This window comes from Tamandua tetradactyla, chromosome 10 (assembly GCF_023851605.1).
Source record: "Tamandua tetradactyla isolate mTamTet1 chromosome 10, mTamTet1.pri, whole genome shotgun sequence".
Lineage (NCBI taxonomy): Eukaryota > Metazoa > Chordata > Mammalia > Pilosa > Myrmecophagidae > Tamandua > Tamandua tetradactyla.
This window is the reverse complement of record NC_135336.1, coordinates 53,202,201-53,223,836: the sequence shown is the minus strand read 5'-3', so window position 1 is coordinate 53,223,836 and position 21,636 is coordinate 53,202,201. Positions and strand designations below refer to the sequence as shown.

The 21,636-nt window shown below is 34.8% G+C and overlaps 1 protein-coding gene across 1 annotated transcript in view; it reads left to right on the top strand.

The window, feature by feature from the left end:
- Positions 1-5,850: 5,850 nt before the first annotated feature.
- The window catches only part of EPHA6 (EPH receptor A6), a 951,964-nt gene continuing 936,178 nt past the window's right edge, over positions 5,851-21,636 (top strand). Inside the window, 2 exon segments of the mRNA XM_077118650.1 lie at positions 5,851-7,065; positions 7,067-7,179. Coding sequence (XP_076974765.1) covers positions 6,794-7,065; positions 7,067-7,179 — 385 coding nt within the window. The 5' untranslated portion in view covers positions 5,851-6,793.

The window sequence follows — 21,636 nt, the reverse complement described above, 5'->3', positions numbered from 1 at the left end:
GTTATTCAGCAAATACATTTTTGCAGAGATGTAAAATAAATGATCTCTACGCTTTGAAAACTTTTCAAAGTCTCTACTTTCCAGCCCTTCCAGGCAGCAGAATCTAATTGAAGATGTCAGAGGTGTACTTTTCAAACAAACAGGATTGATTTTCAAAGCAGTTACCTTGGGAAACTGTATTTATTCCAGCAATATTATCCTTATTCAAATATTTCTTGCAATTACCTTCAGAATTTGTGGTACTGTCTTTTAAATAGCCTTAATAATGTTAGAACTGTATCTGTGGTCGTTCAGTGCAGAAGTAAGTCTGGTGAATGCTGTCCCGTATTCCGGTAGGGTCGTGAGGTCTTAGGTGCAGAGTATAAGGGCTGACTATTGAGTAAAATAGGTGGATTTATTTATGTGACTTTTACATTGGCTCTAAAAGCAATTTTGAATTTCAAAAAGTGTTTTGAGCAATGGCCACATCGTTGTAGTAAATCCATAGCTTCCCAAGGTGACTCCTTGAAGGACAAAATTAACCTGCATATGGAAGCTGATCAATTTAAAGAAATCTATCCTGTTAATTTCTGGTTATCACAGGTTCTGACTTTAGGGACAAAAAAAAGAAGTGGAAGATAAGCCCATTTGTGAATTTGTCTTATCGGTGCCTTTACCCCCAGTTTTCTTACAAGTATTATTTTCACTGTAATTTTTTAAAAATGCTATAATGTTTTTACAGGAGCAATAGGAAATACAGTTTATAAAGAAGTAAAAAAAGTTAGGCAAGAATATGAAGAACCTTATGCTAATTGTCAAATGATTGGTACATGAGTTCTGTAGAATTTATTTTTAATCTTCTAATAATTATAAGATAATATTGAGAAATGTTTTTATTCCATGCAAACATTTTAATAGCCCAAATAAAAGAAATACACTATGATTGAAATAATATAGTACCACTGACACAAAAGGGTAAAGGATTGGGTATATTAGTATATTAAAATTTTTTTCAGTTGTTATAGCTTACCTGGAAATGCAACAAAGTGTTTGTCAAGGCTTTTATGAAATCAAGTTTCATATACAGTGAAAAACACAGAACTTCAAAAATGCAAACATTATTTACCAAATGTAGCCTAAGAGATGCATTAAAGAATCACTTCTTTCCATCTTACCCTTTTAATCTATGCCATTTGATTGTTGTAAAAAAATTCATGTGTTGCGTTATTAGTACCAATAATAATTAAAATGTTTAGCTGATAATGGTTATTAATTGAAATAACATTATTAATAAATTTAACATTAAATACTCGACATATCCAAGCGTTCTAATTGCAAAACCTAGCAGGGCATAATTAGGAATATTCCAGTGATCTTATTGTATTTGTTATGATAGAAGTAATCAGACATATTTGAATATATAAAGGTTTTTTCAAAGTGTTGGTTTATCTCTAATACTAATTTTTCTCTATTTAATTAAAATAAGCTCTTTAATATATTTATAACAATTCAATATAAAAAGCTATTTTGACACAGTAGGTCATTCTGGGGTATGAAAGGTAAACTAAATAATACGTTACTAGCAAAATTGAAATAAATTTAAATATGTCATTTAAAACTAATGCTCTATGGGCCATGGTGGCTCATCAGGCAGAGTTCTTGCCTGCCATGCCAGAGATCTGGGTTCGATTTCCAGTGCCTGCCCATGCAAAAAATAAATAAATAAAACTAATATTCTAGGTAATATAGCTAAGTTACTTTTTTGGATACCTGATGCTATATAGACTATTAAGTCAATTTCATTAAAACATTTCTAAGTTAGTTGAATGTATTTGAATTATTTGGCATTGTAAAAACCTTTGCATTGCAATTAATGTTAATAGAAGTTCATGAACTACAGAATAAACAGTTCATACCAAGGGTAAGTGTAACTCAAGTAAAAGCAGTAATCACAATAGTAATTTTGGAACTCGATTATGCAATCACACAGAACGATTTGTACTGGAGTAATTCACGTGTCTGTGCCCTTCACCATAACAGAAACTTCTGAGAAATAGCAATTAAATGCAAATCATCTTTGTATCTTCCCCATTGTGGTCAGCAAAAGTATTAGCTGGTAAAACTGATTTGGAAAAGTGTTAGAGAAATTTTCATTGAATGATATATACACAACAAACACATTCACACCCGTATATTTTATATATGCACATATACATCTAAATACATCTACATAGCATACATATAACATATGTATGTACTTTTTTCTTTTATTGTAAAATACTATATAATACAAGAATAAAATGCAGTAACATAACAGAATCAATAATACATTTTATGTAATCTCAAGTTGATTTTTTTTTCTGTGAGGTTTTTAAGGTTTGATATGTAAACAATAAAACAACCAGCACTGGCTAGAATGTTCTCTTTCAGAAAAATATTAACACCTATTATCAAAGCAAAATCTCTGAGGTAAATAATGTGTACTTTTCCCCCTAATTACTATTTTCTTAAAGTATAGGGTCTCAAGTTAACTGTATTTGAATTTTTGGATTATTTCACTTCAGCTGTTTGGATACTAAAATGCAGGTATTTCAATATTTTCATTAATTTTAAAATTTATGACAACATCGGTAATATTGTCTGCAGCATGAACAAATTTTATATTTATATAAAGACTTAGACAATTGTGCCTAGTCAAAATACCAACCTATTCTTTTAAGACCTGATGCTCTGACATATTTGACGATTAACATTCTTTTTATTTATGTTGCTTCTTCCTTGACCTTAGAGAATGCAAATTATAGCTGTAAATGGATTAATTTATTTTTCTACCAGGATAGTATACTTCAGACTTTCTCAAGCCTTGAAACATGCTGAGTATTAAACATTTAATCCTGCTTCTTTATTTTTTTTCTCAAAGGAATTAATTGCAGGTTAAGTTTCTCCTTTCATCATTTTGAAGAGGAAATAGTACCTGTGAATACTATTTCTGCTATAAATGAAAACTTATAATAGTTTTTAGTCTCATATTTCCTTTATTTAATACAAATTTTGAATCACTCTTACCTGAATCCAGACCAAATACATCATGAAGAACAATGGTCTGAGAAATACAAAAGAATTCTCAACAAAAAGGTACTGAAAAAAAGAGGCATGAAGGCTTTTTGAATATGGGTATGATTCAAATAGACAAGGGTAGATAAATCTACACGAATATTGCATCTGGTACACTGAGTCACTTATAATTTTGAAATTCTCATGTCAGTAAATATATCAATATTGCTAGAAAATAAAAAAGGAAGTGCATTTCTTTTAAGTGCAATTGTTTCTAGCTTACATAAGATAACCATGACTATATTTTAAATGAGAAGTTAGCTTTTTAAAACATAAATTACTTTTACCTATTCAAAGAAGTTTACCATCAGTTTCTTCCTTAGTGAAGAGAAATTAGCATACAGAAAAAGTGCAATACATGTTTTAGAATGAATATGTATATTCACATGCCTGTGTATATGCTATATATAACACACACACACGATTATGGTCATCTGTTACAATCATATTTTGAAATTGAAAAGCATGTCAAACCCACAGAATCTCACTATAGTAAGAGATCACGATTATGTTTCAAATCATTTTGAGATAATTTTTACTTGTCATTATCCTCTAGGCATTAGACAGTGTCTAAACATATAAACTTTAAACATATGAAGCTTATGTTTTATTTTATTATTGAAAAAACCTTGCAATTTTTTCTTAAAAGTCAAAAACAGAATATGACTATCAATTATCTCACCAGGTAAGTAATATGTCATTATACGTGACTATAACTTAGTTAAACAAACAAGAAGTTTGAGTTGTTGGTGAATTGTAGGTAGAAGCTCAGAAACCCAGTTTAATCAAGCTGTTCCCATTACTTTGAAGGAAATAATTTGTTTCAGATATTACCCCATAATTTGTGACTAAGTGGGGGCTTTTAGAAAGGAATCTTAGTTTATCTTCCTTTATCTTCCTATTTGAACCATTCCCTTCTCCTAATTTTAAAAGAAGGCTTTTGGTGCTCTACTTTAAACCTATTCTCTATTCTCTATATAAAGTGACACTATATAAATAGCAAACAAGCATCAAATTTATTATTATTATTATTTTTTGGGTGCATGGTCCAGGAATTGAACCCAGGTCTCTGGCATGAAAGGCGAGCATTCTACCACTGAACCACCCGTGCATCCCAAACTTAATTTTAAACTTTGATTTTTAAATATTTTTATGCTAGGGATTATTTTAGATAACTTCCTTTCAGTGGTATTATATTTTTAAAAATCTGCAAATCTGGTTAATCAAAAAATAGAAGTTCAGATTATCATGGTTTACATTTCTAAGATATTTACAAGTTTTTACAGTTTATTAGAATTCAGTATTTTTGAGGCATTTCTAAGGACTGTCTTCTTGAACAGATTTTTCTCTCAGTGAGTTGTTCATGAAGTCTATAGAATTATTCCAGTGTGGATCAATATTTTAAAATGAAAACTTAATTATAAAAAGATATTGGAAATACATTCTTAGCATGTGAAAAGAGATTAGTTTGAATCAAATCAACATCAGTGTAACGAATCAAACACTTTTAAGAAGATTATCTATCTAGACAATTATTTTATATCATCGTGTAACTTAGTCTTTTAATTTTACAACAGGGTTTGCAAACTGTACTGAATTTGCAAATGTCCATTTAGTCTGTCAATATCAGGAAGAGTGGTAAAATGAGAAACTCCGATTTTACCATTTTAAGTACCAACATACAAGCCCTACACATGGTTATCTTTTTAGAAGTCATTTGCATACACTTAAATTGGCTTGAACACCTGCAAAGAAAGGCAGCTGTATGAATTCGTGATGAGCGTGAAAGTACAGTTACCAATCGGAAACCTTCTGCACATTCTCAAAACCACTTGCATTTCATATTTCTTTCCATTCAGCGTAATTTCAGGTGTGGAGCGGCTCTCGCTCTCCTTTCCTCTTTCCCTACAATTGACTGTCAACTAAGGTACAGCACAAACATCTCAGTGATGAAATGCATCGAATGGGAGGGTTCTTTTCTCTTCCAGAATTCTGTAAACGTCAAACACTGACCTTCTGTTCCGTCACATAACTGCTCTCCTCACTTCTGCCACTGTGCCATTTCTTTCCGTGCCCTCTGACCACCCTGAAAATATGGTCTACCCTTCATAATACTGCCGCTTTCTCTAGGTACACTTTTCTCTACTGACATAAACACGTCCTTCAAAGCACTCTGATGAGTTTTGAGGTGGCTTTTCAACCTTACTCGACTGTGAGAACATAAGTCCCCGCATAAAAGAAAATGATGGTAATAATAACGAATACAGAAATCTCCACAGCAGCGATGGTTTCCTTGGCGCACCATTAACAAACGCTGTAAGTTTAGCCTAAGGGCGTCCCCCCTTCTTTTAGGTTTCTGGGGTGATTAGCCAGCTCCATCTGGGAGCACGGGAGGAATTTACATTGTCGACTAACCCCCTCTAGCGCCTGACTGGCAGCATCCGGCTGAGACAGCGCTGCGTTTGGCCGAGCTCAACAGCACCACCGCTCGTGCCCTCGCCTCTGCGCCCGCCTCAGCCGTGGGGCGAGAGCGTGAGGGCCGCGGACGCAAGACCCCTCCCCGTCAGCACGCGGCATTTCCCGGGACTTGGGGTGGTCACCGTGTGGTCCCTTCAAAATAGCCAGCGTTGCGGTTTTCTACTAAATGCCGCGAGGGGGCGGCTCCCGCCGGGACAGCGGTCCGCCTCCCGCGCACCCGGCGCGGCTGTGGTTTGTGGCCACGCGCCGCCCAGCACGCGGGCTGCTCGGAGCGCGCGAGTCGACGCCGCTGGTCGCGGACTTTCGGGGCCCGGGGAATCTCAGCGCCCGAGGCTGCGACAATGCTCCTGACCGCCCCCGCTAAGTCGCCGCCTTACAGCGACGCGAAAACCTCGGGAAAACCCGGCGCCCAGTACTCCTTCGTAACCGGCTTAAAGTGACTCCTCTCTGCTGCCTCTTCCCTACCTTCGTTGCCAGACGACTCGAAGCCGTGAAGGAGGCCACAAAACTGAGGCGCTCGCCATGGTGGGCAAGTTGGGGCGACTCGCACTGAGGATCTGACCGGCTGGGTGCCGCCACCAGAAAGGTCGGCCTGGACCTGGAGTGTCTACTCGCATTACTTACCCTCTCCAGCTGCAGCCATGTGGAGAAGGGGTAAGGTGTTTCGGGCTCTCACTCTGCTAAAACGGTCGGTGCCGCTGCCTCGAAAAGGGGAGAAAAGTGCTTAGGGGACTAAGTGCGGCCTCAGAGATGCCGGCTAAGCGCCTGCCACTGCCGGAGCGCGGCGCAGAAGCCTCCGAGTTGGATGTGCCCGCAGAGCGAGCAGCTGCCGTTGTCACTCAGGCGAGGGACTGAGGGCGCAGCTCGGCAGCGGCTGGGCGGCTCGCTCCGACCGCTCTCGGAGCCGCCACTTTAGCCAGGCTGGCCCTGTACCGGCCGAAGGAAAGTTCCCGTGACCTCGCGCCTCTTTCCCAGCAGCTGCACCGGCCCTGCTTTTGACCCTGCAACTGCCCATTTCATTCCGGAGAGGCGCTCGAACCGCCTCAACTGCCTGCCCCACCTCGTGGTCCACCTTCACACCCCCCCCCCCCCATCCCAGTAGCGAGACTCCCTCCCCCGCCCCTCGCTCCCCTCCCCCAAACCACAGCCCGAGCTCGCTCCTGCGCGCGCGCTCTCCCGGACCCAAGTGAATAGTCCTCGCGCGAGCGGGACACGGTGGTGGATGCAATTCCACTCGCCTCCAGCCGCCAGGAGCTCCCCGGCGCCGCAGGCAGCGTACTCCTCCGAAGCACTTGCACCTGCATCTGGGCAGCCTGGACTCTCGTGCCCTGCCCCCGGGGTCTCGTGCGGGGGGCGCCCCCGGACATCCCCTGCGGGCCGGCTGGAGGAGGAAGAGGAGGAGGAGGAGGAAAAAGACGTGGACCGGGGCTCCCACCGTAGCCAGGACACCTGGCTGCACTGTTGCCGCTTCTCTTTAAGGGCAAGAAAAGAGAGCTAGGAGAGCCATGGGGAGCTGTGAAGTCCGGGAATTGCTTTTGCAATTTGGTTTCTTCTTTCCTCTGCTGACAGCTTGGCGGGGCGACTGCAGTCACGTCTCCAACAATCAAGGTAAGGAACGGGGCAGAAAAGCGGGATGGGGCTGGAGGAGGCGGGTGGTCTGAAGACCGGTACACCGGTCGCCTCCTGCAGGTAACTTCGTTTCGGGGTCTGTTTCTCCGGGCTCGTAACACAAGGCTGTCACCTCATTAGAGCGCCCTTTCCACATTGCCCGGGACCTGCGACCCCACGAGCTGCGGTCCCTTCTGCTTCCAAATGTCTTTAAATGGATGCGTGAGCAGTGAGTCCTACCGCTGGCGGCCACGGGATCGCCCCCCGCCCTGCGCTGTCTCCATAGGTCAGGCTGGGTGGCAGAGACCTAATGGAGACTTTTGGATCGTGGCGGCGGTTCACAGCAGGCAAACATGTAGGTTCTCCCGCATGCCTTAAAGACAGATCTCTCCCACTGTAGGTTGTACTCAGATATCAACCTTTTCGCCTCCACCAAGTCTTTGCGGTCCCTATCCAGCCACAGCCCCCCTTACCCCATCTGCTATTCAGGTCGAATGAAGATATGTTCGGAATTATTTCTTGGTTCAGTTGCCCATAAATCTGTGTTTCTCATTTCCCCTTCTTGCGGTCGTGGCGTGCGTAAGCCTAGGTGTGAATTTCCAAGTTATGAATTTGAAGGTCCTATTTTAAAAAATCAAGTCATTGACAGATTTTTAATTAATTATTTATTTTGTGGTGGGGAGAACCCCCTTTCGTGTATCCGTGGTGAAGTGGTAAAGTGAAGGTGAATAGCTGAAAAGTGAAAGTCAGGTTTACCAAATGAAAAGTACTTGAAATGAACATTTTCTATCCTCCTGTTCAAATAATCTTTGTGAAACATCTCATTGGATTTTTGCTCTGCGTATTTAAAATCTTTTTTAAAAAATCACCTGTATATTCTGAATCCTCTTAGAATGGGTGACGAACAACCATAAAAGTTTTCCAGCATGTATCTGGCTGAATGATTATACTGGCGCTGTGAAAATGACCAAAGTGATATCTGTTATGTCACACTTTTCTAAAGAATTCAAATATGAAATGGTTGTGGTCAATTATAGTTCCCACTTAACAGACTGTGCAGATGGTACCGGGCCTCAAATTAATTTGTGGATATAAAAGTAGAAGTTAGATATCATGAGGGGTGCACTTTTTTGTGAGAGGGGGGAAGGTTGACAGAAAAAGCAAGTATAAGGCCTTGGTTTATTTTTTAATAAACGTATTACTTTTTTACTTTTATTTAGAAATACAATTCTACAGAATCAAAATTCAGTTCTCATTTATGCAAATAAAATGCTTTTGCCATGTTTTGATTATTATTACCACCTTTTAGCCTGCCAGAATGTCACAAATACATATTTAAATTTGGAAATCATACATATCTGTCATGCCTTTGAAGACTTATCACATGTAAGATCCGGATATGTATCATGCCATATTCTTCATTGGTGGTGCATACCTTCACATCTCACCTCATTTGTTTTCAGGAAGTACTGGTGTTAAATATCTAAGTGTTTAGTGTTATTTATTCTACCTCTGTGAAAATAGAAGATTATTTAAAAATAATGCCTAATTTTTTAATCTTCATTAATGATTTCCCCATAGTATTTGAAGTCATTTACCTAAAATACATACCAAATATGTGTCATTTATTTGTGCTTATTAATTAGCTTAACTTAATAATAGCAAATGAGTACCACACAGTTTACCCAAAAATAGGATTTTTGAGTTGGCTACTAAAACTCCTAATTTGAATTTAAGTTAATATACTAAAAACTCAGACTTCATAAGACCACACTTGCATATAATAGTTCCTAAAATTGGATGAAGTTTGAAGGAGTTCTTTAAAAGAAGGTTATAGATAAAAGTATGATTAGATTTTTCATCAGACACAAGTGATAAGTTATAAAATGCTTTTTAAAACCTAAAGTCATAGTGATTAGTTATGATTCCTGCTAATTGAGATGACTTTCAAATGCTGAAATAATCACAGTAATGATTAATAAAATGTCAAACTTTTAAATGTTGTTTCATGAACATTTGAGGAAGATTTTCTTGACTTGGGGTTTCATAAATTAATAGGTAACATGAGTCAAAACACATCAATTTCTACACTGAAAACATAGGACATTACATAATTATTAAAGTAGTATTCATAGAATATGTAAAGATTAATATAAAATATAAATTTGATTTTTATACCCATAAAATAAATATGAATAAATATGAATAGTCTCAAGGAAATATTTTTCATTTTTTGTGGAGTTGTTCATTTTAAGGCTAATGGAATCTATGTTTTATTCTTAAAACTTATTTTTAGGGTTAACTTTATGGTAAAATTTCTTTTTTATATAACTTGCCATCTTAAGAATATTCACAAAGTACATTTTTAAATATTTGTGCTAGATTGCATAAAATCCTCTGTTGCCGAAATGAATGGATTCATTACCCCATTATATTCTTTCCCCTACCTTCCCCCAGTTTTCCTTAGGTAGGTAGGGTAAAGTATTGGTAATGACAAAAAAGTGAATCACCTCATTCTTTTAACATGCTGCTTAACGTGGTGCTAAGAATAATTTCACTACAGGAAAGATCTGTTCTATTGTATTTTTATCTGACTGAGAAGCTGTATGCTATTAAGACAACATAAATCAATGTTACTTTCTCTTCCTATTACCCAACCCTCCTTGAAATCGATCAGAGAAAGTAGAGGTGTTTCGTAGATCATTTCATCTGATTAAGTAAGTGAAAACATAATTTGTATTCAATCTTTCTCTTTTCTGATTGATTTTGCCTTTATTTAAAGCCATAATATAATCGGGTTTTGGTAAATTTTATTTAAAAAAAAAAAACAGATTTTACTTTCTCGAAATATATTACCTTTCATTTCTCTATTAGTCATCTAGGTAAATATAAAGCATTCTTGTTTTATGTGTGAATTAACCATGTATATCAATTATAGTGGTTACTAACCTCCAGGGTCCGATTATTCTGATTACCATACTTTACCAATTAGTACTTTTTAGTATAAAGGAGTTAATATGACTCATGTATCTAAAAAATAATCAATTGAATACTCAAATAATCCATTAAATCTAAATGTGATTTGGATTCATGAGTCCAGTAAGGTTACTTTATGTCTGTGATTAAAGATGAGGTTATTTCCTTCATACAGTTCAGTGAAAAATGAAACAAAAAAGCAAAACAGTTATCTTGTTGTTTCACTGAATTTATTAATTTGAATAAATTGACTAAATGAGGTGTGTGTAGGTACAAGTGAATATATCTAAACAGAAAACTATCTGCTTAACAAAATTCACGACCTAATATAAGTTGAATTGCCTTAACTATTGTTCACAATTGTGATATTGGATATTTTTCTTATATGAATAGAAATTGAGATATTGGAGAAATTGTTTTAGAAAGTTTAAAAGTGAGCTTTAGATACTGAAAATATTTAACATTTTGTTAAATAAAGAAAACAGGATGATTTGTAAAGTGTATTTCTTAAAGACCCTTTATTTAAATGATACTAGTGTTTAGAGGAAAACTCCATCCCTATAAAGGTGCAAGAGATAGACATCAAATACTTTTTTATTAATCATAAGTATAAAATAAACCTAGAATTTTGTTTACTACAATTACGATTAAAATAAGTTAGTGTGAAATTAATCATGATTGGCTTTCAGTGTAGAAAGTTACAGTGGAATCGATAAACAGATTTAGCAGCTGGCCGTCTTAAGTGTTATTTGCTCTGGGTTTGGGATAAGACTGTATCTGAAAACTTTTTTTGCACAAAAATTATACAGTATTCATTAAGGACCTCTTCTTCAAACCAAAAGTAATTTGGAAGGCTATCATAAAAGTTAATACACTACAAATGAATAAAGCACATACATATGGATTTTCCTAAGGGGGGAAATATATATCAAATGTAACAAGACATATTAATGATGAAATTCAATCTTTTTACTTTTCTATATTTTCAAATTATTACGTGAATAATATGTGTTACTTTTGCGTTATGAAAATTAATATTAGAAAACACTAATATAAAAAGTCTTTTGTATCTTCATTAAACGTTGCTAGTATAAACGACTTATATGTAAAGACATCATTGATTTCTTGTATTTTCCTCGTCAACTCTTTCCCTGTAGTAGACACAATATCTCAGTCTAAATTTCTTTCTCACTCGATTCTTTCTTTCCCTCTCTCCCTTTCTCCCTTTCTCTTTCTCTCCCCCTTTTCCTCTCTCTCTCTCTCACACACTTACGTCCTGACCACATGTCTCATTTGTCACAAATGGTGAAAGAATAGGTCCTTAGACTGCATATCAACCATCTCCGAACAGAAATAGAGGTTGATTCATTGCATTCTTGAGGAGTATAGATATAGTATATAGTGGAGATTTATCTATCTTTCTCTCTTTCTGTCTCTCTCTGTATGTACATACACATCGTAGTTAAGTGATCAAAATGGATTTTGTCCAACCTATATTGTCAATTGAGTGATCATTAAACTCAAACAGAACTAAACTGGTTATATATCTACAGTGTTCTGATCAGCTTGTAATTTTATTAGACGAAATCACTTCAAAAAATGGAAAATATATTACTTCAGCTTTTGCTGTATTTTATTGAGTGTTGTTTTAGAATCTAAAATTTAGATGTTGGAGAAAAGAAGGATAAGTAACACAGACATGTTTTCTGCCCTCATGGAACTTACTTTCTAGAAAAGGAGACTGACCAAAAACAAACAAACAAAAAGGCTAAGTGGTAAATAAATTCATAAAAGTAGTTAGAAATTCTATGGAGGAAGAAACAGAGATGAAGAGATGCAGGAGGGACATTTTATTTTAAATAGGATGGTTGGAAAAGGCCTGTACAGGGAGTTGATATTTAAGACTCATTGTGAGGGAGGAGAAAGCTAATTGTGAAGAGTGAGAAGTGCATTCTAGGTGAGCAGTGACCTTGAAGGGAAATGAGCTTGATGCATTTGAAGAATTGAATCCATACTGCTGTTGCTTACTGAGCAAGGAAAAAGGTAGCACAAAGTTAACTTTGAAAGATGGGTACTAGATCTTACTACCTTACAAGGTAGAAAAGGAGCCAGTATAAGGAAATGAATTTTAAATTATTTTAGATAGCATAGGACACTACTAAGAGATTTTAACCAAGCGAACAGAATGAACCAGTTTACATTTTAAGAGTGCTATGGCTAATGAACAAAGAGATGATTGGAGAAAAGATAAGTGTAGAATTAGGAGTATACTTCATTTATCCAGGAGTGAGGTCATGGTGGCCCAGCTGAGAGTAGTGAGATAGAGGAGATAGAGAGGACAAGGAGGATTTTTATGTCTTTTAAAGGTAGAGTTTCAGGGACAATCTTGCCCTTACAGAGAAAGAAATATAATTATTCAATATCTATACCACTTTAAAAGAAGCTCAAATTAATTTTCTATAACCCTTTCTGAAAAAAAAATCTTTTTATTTAATTGTTGCTAATTGACAGGACATAGGGTCGGGGTTGAGCAAAAATAGGTCTTCCGTATTATTCAGTTCAAACTGGCTATGATTTGAAATGTCATCTTAGTGCAATTTTGCTGTTTCAAAGCATTGTACCTAGTGTACATATATATTGGATCGGCATATGCAACTAAGTTTCTGACATGACTCTTCAAATCTAGTTATTTTTTGTCAAAGTGGATTATGGCATGAGGGACAAGTGTTTAATGCAATATAGTAATCCAGTAGAATCCAGTTTTGGGCGAATTAAGATAAATATTTGGAGATTTAGGTTGGGCACCAATTTTATTTATCTGTTGTGATCAGATTGCTGCTATTGAAAATAAAAGGTCTAAATGATAGTAGATATAGGCATGTTTTCAGATATTTTTCATTATCTCCCTTGTCTCTGCATTTTCTTTAAATGAAAAACAAGAAATAAATCAAATGTTCAGAAAGTTTAAAAGAAACCTAGAAGAAGAGCTTTTAGGATGTATGATATTCTTGGGGATAGGGGTAAGGGGAAAAGATGTTAGATTTTCAACTGATAAACCACAAATTGCATTCATTTTTATATTTTCCCTGACCAGCTAATTATTCTCTACCTTTAGTTGTTTTTTAATGTCACTATTTGAATAAAGTTTTTAGATATATAGAGGCATTAAAGACCTAACTTAACATTCCTGTACACTTACTGTATATTTAGAAAATTAGTTGTTTGGAGGTACTTCATTTAAACATTTCCAAATAGTCTTAAATATAAATTTAAACCCATAATAAATTTTATTTTTTACTTTAGTGGTAAGAATATTCTGAAAAATGCTTTTTTTGGTTCTTTCCTTACCAAATTATTACTTCTTATGACATATACAATTTCAGTTTTCAAACATATATATTGAGGTCCTACCATATGCTAGAAAATGTGCTTGCCATATATAAGGATAGAAGGAGAACCGCCCCCACCCCAGGCCAGGATATATGATCCAATGAAAATCTTCTAGTCAGTTTTCAGATCTGGCAGAAAAAATGTCTATCTTCTTAAATTAGATCTATAATTAAGTAGAAAAACTTTCAAAGTATATTTTTTGTATGATAATGAAATATGCCAGTACTGATGATCAACACTCACAATAAAAAATATGTATTACCGTTTATCTCAAGGTCAGAAGTCACTCAGTAACCACATATTAAGCAGCTCCCTTATATCAGACATTTTATAGGTACTGAAGCTACAAGAATATCAAAGTTTCAATTCTCTGGATTCTTAGTCTGCTCTGTTGATGTTATATATCTTTGAGTAATTGATATTCTTTTTCAATTACTTGATGATTTTTATTTGATGAAAAATTTAGATTGATGGGTGAGAAGGAAGGGAGTGAAGGAATACTACCTGCCACTTTATGTGTTTTATTTATAAAATTGTATCACAGAGAATCTGCTAATATTAGTTTTATGTATGGGTTAGTTCTATTTAAATACATGAAAAAAATATAAATACGCATTTTACAAACTTTCATTGTACAGAAAATAAATTTCCATGGACTGACTTGTGGCGTGAACTTTTGTTTAAAGAATGTAAGACTTACCGCTTACAATGTTAATGTTTGAAGTGGGTAATTATAAAATATAATTCATCTTGAGGCTGCAAGTTTTCAATTTCAGGTAGCAGTGAGCATAAATTTGAACCAAGACTTGGAATGAGAATTAGGATGGAGGAGTAGTTCCAGCTAGTTTCTTAAGATATTATTGAGATCTCTAGTCATTAGCCTGTTTGATGATCTATATTTGGTGGATAAAATTGAAAACTCATCCCTCTTCCTCTTTCATTCATAACTTCAGGTGTAAAAGTAATATTGACTTTTTCATCAAAGGAGGTAGAAACTAGTATCTCCTTAGAAACTGTGTTTTCAGGAAGTTGAAATAGTTTATTAACTATTAATACAAAATACATATTATATATGAGCATGTTTTATATACTGTGTATTCTGTGTTAATTTGTTAATTACATAAGAATGAAACAATTGTGTATTCTTTCAGGTGACTTTATTATATACGTCTTATGGAACACAGGCATTCAAAATAGAGACACACTCTTAGATAAGTGTAAGATCTAGAAAAAGGAAAAATACTTGCTCTTTATATAAAAAAATCACCACAGTTTAAAAATATTTGTATGTGGGAATTTGTCCGTGGAGAATATAATTAGATATATTTTAATTAAGTTAATAAATACATATTTTTGTATAAAGGAAAGAAAAAGGGATTTACATTAGTATGTATTCCAAGTAAGACTTACTGAAATTGTTGCCTCCAAATTTGAGTTGAATGCCACTTATTTTACTTTTAAGGTAGAAATATTGTCCTTTATGTGGCTATGATATCTTAAAATTGCTAAAGATAATTGAAATTAAATATGTAATTAGAGACATAAACTGTGTAGAGGCCAATTAATAAGTTATTCTAAGAATTGAAGTCTCAGATGAATAAATTGATTTTTAAAGAAAATGCAGTAGCTAAAGGTGAAAGAAAAGTAGGCATAAAGAAAAAGTTGAATTATGGTATTATTTTTAAAATGAGCCTATTTTGTTAAGGATCCTTTTTGGAAATGCATAACTAACAATCCTCTGGTCTAGGTCCCTTAACCTCTATAAGTACATGTGTCTGATGATAACAAACAATCTTAGCTGAAACATTTTTTTAAAATTGTTTAATACTGAAAATTTCCTTCCATCCCCCTCTTTGATGTACACCTAGTTAACATTTTTCTTCTGAATGCAAGTGAAAGTAACTAGTAGTTACCATTATCTGTGAAGGAAAGTAGCAAACTGATAGGAACCATTGTACAAAATTATAAGGTAATTAAAAAATTAAAATCTGTGTATTGGTCTGGTTGTTAGCAGTTGGAGTAATGCCTCAACAAAAACAAAGGTTTTAATAGCCAGAAAAATTTTAGGATCCTAGAACATTTATTGAGGAAAGTTCACTGTCACTTTGGCGTTTTTATATGCTTAAGTTAATGAGAGGGCAGTACGCAAGGAATCTCAATTTTTATCTGGGAAAAAAGCACAAGAACTTTGAAAATGTATATTGTTGGTGGAGCATGCTGCTTACCAGTTTAAAAATCAATAAAAATTAACATGCTCCAAATGTATAGTTTTTTTCATGTGAGGGACATAATAGTGTCTTGTGTGAGACACAAGTGAGAGTAAAACGGTACTTACAAGAACTTGTCTTATAGCCTTGTAGTACAATAGCTTAATTTTAAGATTAGAAAAACTGTAGTTCACATAGGTTATTAAAATAACAGTGCTAGTTTGTTTATTAAAGGTACATGTATAACATTCTTTCCAATTATACTAATCTATGACCAGAAATCTATATATGAATGCATTGTTTTTCAGATTTTTTTCAATAAACTTTTACCTAGCAATGAAGAATTAAAATTTAAGAATTTGTTTTAAGGTTTAGTATTCCAAAGTTTTAATAGGCTTATTGAAACCAAATGATATAAATTTTTACTAAAAATGCTACCAAGCTTTAAAATCAGGATATAACTGCTGGCATGTTTCTATTATAATTTTCAAATCGTACTTCATTACAGTACTTCTGTAGCTAATTTCAGATTTTTTGTTTGTTTTTTTTCATTTTTTTGTTGTTCCTTTTCATTTTTATTACTTAGATGTAAACACTTCAATTCATAAACATTTCAGTTCTTAATGTATATGGCTTATTTAGAAATATTTTTCTAGAATTCTGAAACTAGCTCAACAATAGGTGTATATTTATCCAGTTTTTAAATGAAATTTATTGGTACCTACAATGTTTCTTTGCCATGCTGGACACAGAGAACACAAAGGCAGGTCATTTCTCTCAACCTCTGAGTACTTAAGATTTAACGAGTTTACTCATATGTCAGTGAATAATTAAAACATTAATTTACATATCAAGGTAATCCTTATTGAGCTGACCTAGAGATAAGTTTACCTTTATACACTATTATTTTCAAGATGAAAAGATCAGTGTTCTCAAGGGTCTATGAATTAATATATGGAGGAATTGGGAATAAATATTCAGTATATTGGCCATGGCCATTTATTGGTCATAACATTATATAAGTGCTAGAGATAAAATGATTCACCCCTGATCTTTAAGGACAACATTATAAAATTGCTATACTGGCAATGTAGCAAAGAAAAAAGGTGGGGAAATAATGTGAAATTTCACTAACAAGAAGCTTGGATTACATGTGGGAAATGAAAATGAATTGCACATTTATCAGTATTCATCATCATGAATATAGAAAATTAATGAGAGAATTAAAATGAGTGACTCCACCAGAGACCTCAGTATTTAAGTAACTTTGGATTAGTTATTTTACATATAAAGATGAAAACTTATTCTGAATATAGAGAGTGAAGTTAAATATCCAAGTGAATAATGTCTTAGATTGAATATAGAACTTTTAAGTAAGTTGTATAACTTGGCTTTTTCTCTAAAAGTTTTATCTTTCTGTTTACAAACACTATATCTAATGATGGGGTTTGCTTTTAAAAATATCATAGTATAAAATTTCAGTTTTAATAAAGATTGCATGTAGTTTTGTCTATTGATTATTTTATCTTTAGATGAAGGTAAAACTGAAGTTGTATGGTTTATATTATATGCAATTTAAAACTTAAAAATGTTTTTAAATAGTTATTTACCATGTACTACGATTTTAAATTCTTGCTTTATTGTAATTTCTCTTTCTTAGTTCTCTTAAATATTTTTTGAACTGTTTCAGAACTTTGGAATTGCTGGTGTTCTTTAACATTTGTTTTAAGAAATAAGATACGTTCCTTTTTGATAGATCATGTGCTTTATATTTGAGAACTGTGCCTTTAGAAGCACATAAAGATGCCGACAGAGCTTAGTATTTTTAAGCAGAGAAAATTCAATAGCAGATAACCCATGATTAGTGTTGACATTTAGAATTGAAATTTAGAATGTCAAAAAGCACTGAAACTATCCATCTAGATTCTAAATTACAATAACACTCTCGTTTCCAGACGGAACATTTCATGGTCCTCCCAGTCTATTCCTAATGTAAAGGGTAGTTTTTTTTGACATTGTTAATTGAAATAATTACAGATACTTTGAAAACCTGATGGACTTTATATAATTGATAGAAAAATTACAGATATGCCAGTACATCCTACATATTACTTGTTTTGCATGCATCTAGGTTTGTTTTTGATATCAGTATTATCATTATTATAGCATATTAGTGCAGTCATTATTTCTAATTTGTGAAAATAAATATCTTTATAAGGTAAATGATGGTTGAATTAATATATTTCTTGTCCTTTAATCATTACACAATACCTGAATTACTGTCATAGAAGTTATTTAATTCAATTCTGTGCCAGAGTATGTATTATAAATCTCTAAAATATTGTCTCCAATAATAGATTATTTACCTAGGCTTTCAGGTTCTGACTTATAACCAGCATTACTGATTGATGGTAATTTCATGGCTTTTCTTATATCTTAATTCTAGAGATTATGATTTTATGTTCTCTCTCCACACATACATAATACTCATTAGACTATGGAGCTTATCCTCCAAAAGTGCCACCAGGTTGGTTGGAAGTTCTACTCTGATGGGGCACTAGAACCCAAGTTTACATGGTACCTTTACAACCAGAGAAAAACCAGTGATTTCACCTTCAGCATATTTGTTACTAATATATTTATTGCTGAATACCAAGATTATCCTGTTCAGTGAAATTGTCCTCTACTTCTCATGTAACAATTTGAATTTATTCTATTCCAGTATACAGGTAAAGAATATACCATTTTCCTTTAGCTGTTTTTAAATTGGAATTATATTTTTACTTTTATTATGTTTAAGTTCTTTATATACTACTTATAAATGCTATGCTAATTTCAAGTTTTTTCTCCAAGTGCAACTTTTAATTATATTTACTACTGTTAGTATATCAAGGTGGACTTTAGCATCACCCCACCCCAAATTTGCCTCCTCATCATTCTTTTCCCCCTCTGAGATTGCTTCTGAAGGCTCCTGCACACATTGATCAATAGGTAATTGAGAAATAAAATACATGTTTACTAATCATTGTACAGGTACATTATATACCAATTATAAGTTCCCTGGCATAAGATCAGTTGTAGAATTACAAGTAATAGAACTCATTCTGAAGTGGGGTTTCTTAACCTTCCACTATAACTCTAAATCTACTTACCTAATAGCCATATGAACAAGAATGGCTGACACGTACCTGTAGGAGGAGAGGAAGAGACCAGTGAACTCAAGCCTAGGAGGAGTGTTTACTACATGTGATGAGACAGACACAAAAGCAAGTGCATATGGCTTTACTGCAGGTGAGCAGTGATGTTGAACCCACATATACACATACAATCTTCTAGTATTGTCAGACTCAGAAAGTCTTCCTGAGAGGGAAAAACTAGAAAGCAGTTGAAAAGAGCTTGAGAATTATAAATAAAAACTTTGTAGGAATTTCTAGGTGAGAGCAAGGAAATTTCCTTTCCCATCCCTAACACATTTTTTGAAGAGTCTACAAATTTATGGAATGATGTCTGTTGCTCTGTTTTTCAGTTCAGTTATTTTATGCACAGAAAATTTCTCCATCCTATTTAACTGCATTTCCTGGATTTGTTATGGCTTCTTGTTAATAAATCATACCTCAGAGGATGTCATGAAAACAAGCATTTATTTTGAAGATGTACAGTGTTTTAGGAAGCAGTTAAACAGAATGTTGAAAGACAGTCATACATGTTAAATTCCATTTTTGTGAATTTGAATTCTAGGGAAATGAATAGATGAAGACAAGCCAATGATTTATATATACGGATTTTACTTTCAATGTTAGTTATAAAACTGAAGAATTGGAATAAAGTAAATGCTCCCATATAGTAAAATCGTAGAGAATTTCATTTATTTGGGACAATTCCTTGAATGAGGGCATGTATATCAGCAGTATTCCAATATTCCTCTGCATAAGACTAGTGGTAAAATTTATTTTGCTACTGAGAAGGAAATTGGACAGGTGATAACAAGGAAAGAAGGCTTGCAAGTTGAACCTTCTGGGATGAGTTTAGAGTGGCCAAGAGGATAGTTTAAAAGTTATGATGAATATTGTTCCATTTGAAATTGTTTACATAGCTTGGATGTTAACCACAACCTCATCTTCTCTCCCAAAGTCTGGTATACCCCAGAAAGATAAGAACGTTGAAAATAGGAGTAAAAATTATCTGATGAGAGAAGATTAGCTGGATTTGTCCCACTCCCCAAAACAAACAAAAAAACAACCAAACAAACAAATGCAATACAGTTAGTTATCATAACTCAGTTGAGTGTGGTTCTGCAAGGACCTTTCCCTGTCCTTTGAGATAGTTCAGAAACACCTGGGTCAGAAATTCTGTTCTCCTCTCATCTTGAGATGAGTTCCAGTCAGAACTCAATCAGAGGAGGTAACACACCAGGGAGTTTCCCTAACATTGCATCATTTCTATACAAAATTTATAGGGGAGCAAAAATAAAAAAAAGAAAACCTTTGTATTGACTGTGCCTACTCTCTTTTATCAGGAAACAGGTCAAGTGCATGAGTTCAGTTTCGGTGATGAAGATGTGATAGTGATAACTTTAATATGGAACCCTGTTTCACGTGCTTTAAACACACTAGTTTACTTTCAATCTTGTGTGTGCCTAGAATGACGTGTGCACTTGTCCTTTGCTCTAAGAAATGAGTCCTGAAATCAATGTTTTACCATGGTTTCCAGCCAAAGTGTTACTCAGAAAAGGCAGTGGATTCTTGCTCATGTGCTCAAATACCAATTCCTGGGACTCAGGGGTCCCAAAGAGGGAAAAAAGTTTATTACTAGGCTTGTAGCAGATCAGATGTCTTTAGTTTGTTGACTTAGAAATGCACTATACCCTTTTATAAAGGGAATGTATTAAGTTGCAAGTTTACAATTCTAAGGCCATAACAATGTCCAAATTAAGGCATTCAGGGAAAGATACCTTGACTGAAGAAAAGGTGATGAGCCAGGAACTCCTCTATCGATTAGAAAGGCTTATAACTTGCATCTGCTAGTCCTTTGGCTTTTGGTGTCAAACAGCTTCCCTGGGGGCATTTTCTTTTTGCATCTCCCAATATCTCTGCCTATTTTAGCTCTGACTCTGCATTTTTTTTTTCCAAAATGGTTCTCCCTTAAAGGACTCTAGTAAGGAACCTACCTTGAATGGGTGGAGACACATCTCTGTGGAAACTACCTAATCAAAAGGTTCTATCAATGACTGGGTGGGTTGCATCTCCATGGAAACAACCTAATAAAAAAGATTCCATCCAATAATATTGGATCAGAAGTAAGGAACACGGCTTTTCTGGGGTACTCAGCAATTTCTAACTGGCACAGATGTCCTATCAGCCCCAAAATGTGTGTCCCCAAACTCCAACATTTTTGATAGTTTTATAGCATGAAAAAGTGGGCAGGTTTTAGGATAATGAGCACAGTGGCCCCAGATGATATAATTAGAGGTGATTTAATTATTGAGTATATGCAGATTGATTTCATGCTTAGTCTCAGAATATATATAAGAAAATGGCCTTAATATGATGATGGACAAGATTTTTAGTATTATGATGAGGTATGGATGACTTACTGGTTGAAGTCCAAGCTGCTATGCATGGCAGGTCAGCTATTTTGGTTAGGTCTAGTTTTGGATATCAGGATAACTTTGAACTTGGGGTGGGTTAGTTCTGGACTGACCTAGAACTTTCCATTAATAAACATTAGGGGCTGTCTTTGGTGATCACAAACTCTAAAGTCGAATAATTGGATAAATGATTATAAATAAAAGGTATTCACAAGGTTTTTACAATCACAAACCCAAGATAAAGGCTATACAACCATTATCAGAGATCAAGGCAACTGGATTACAATTCAGAGATTT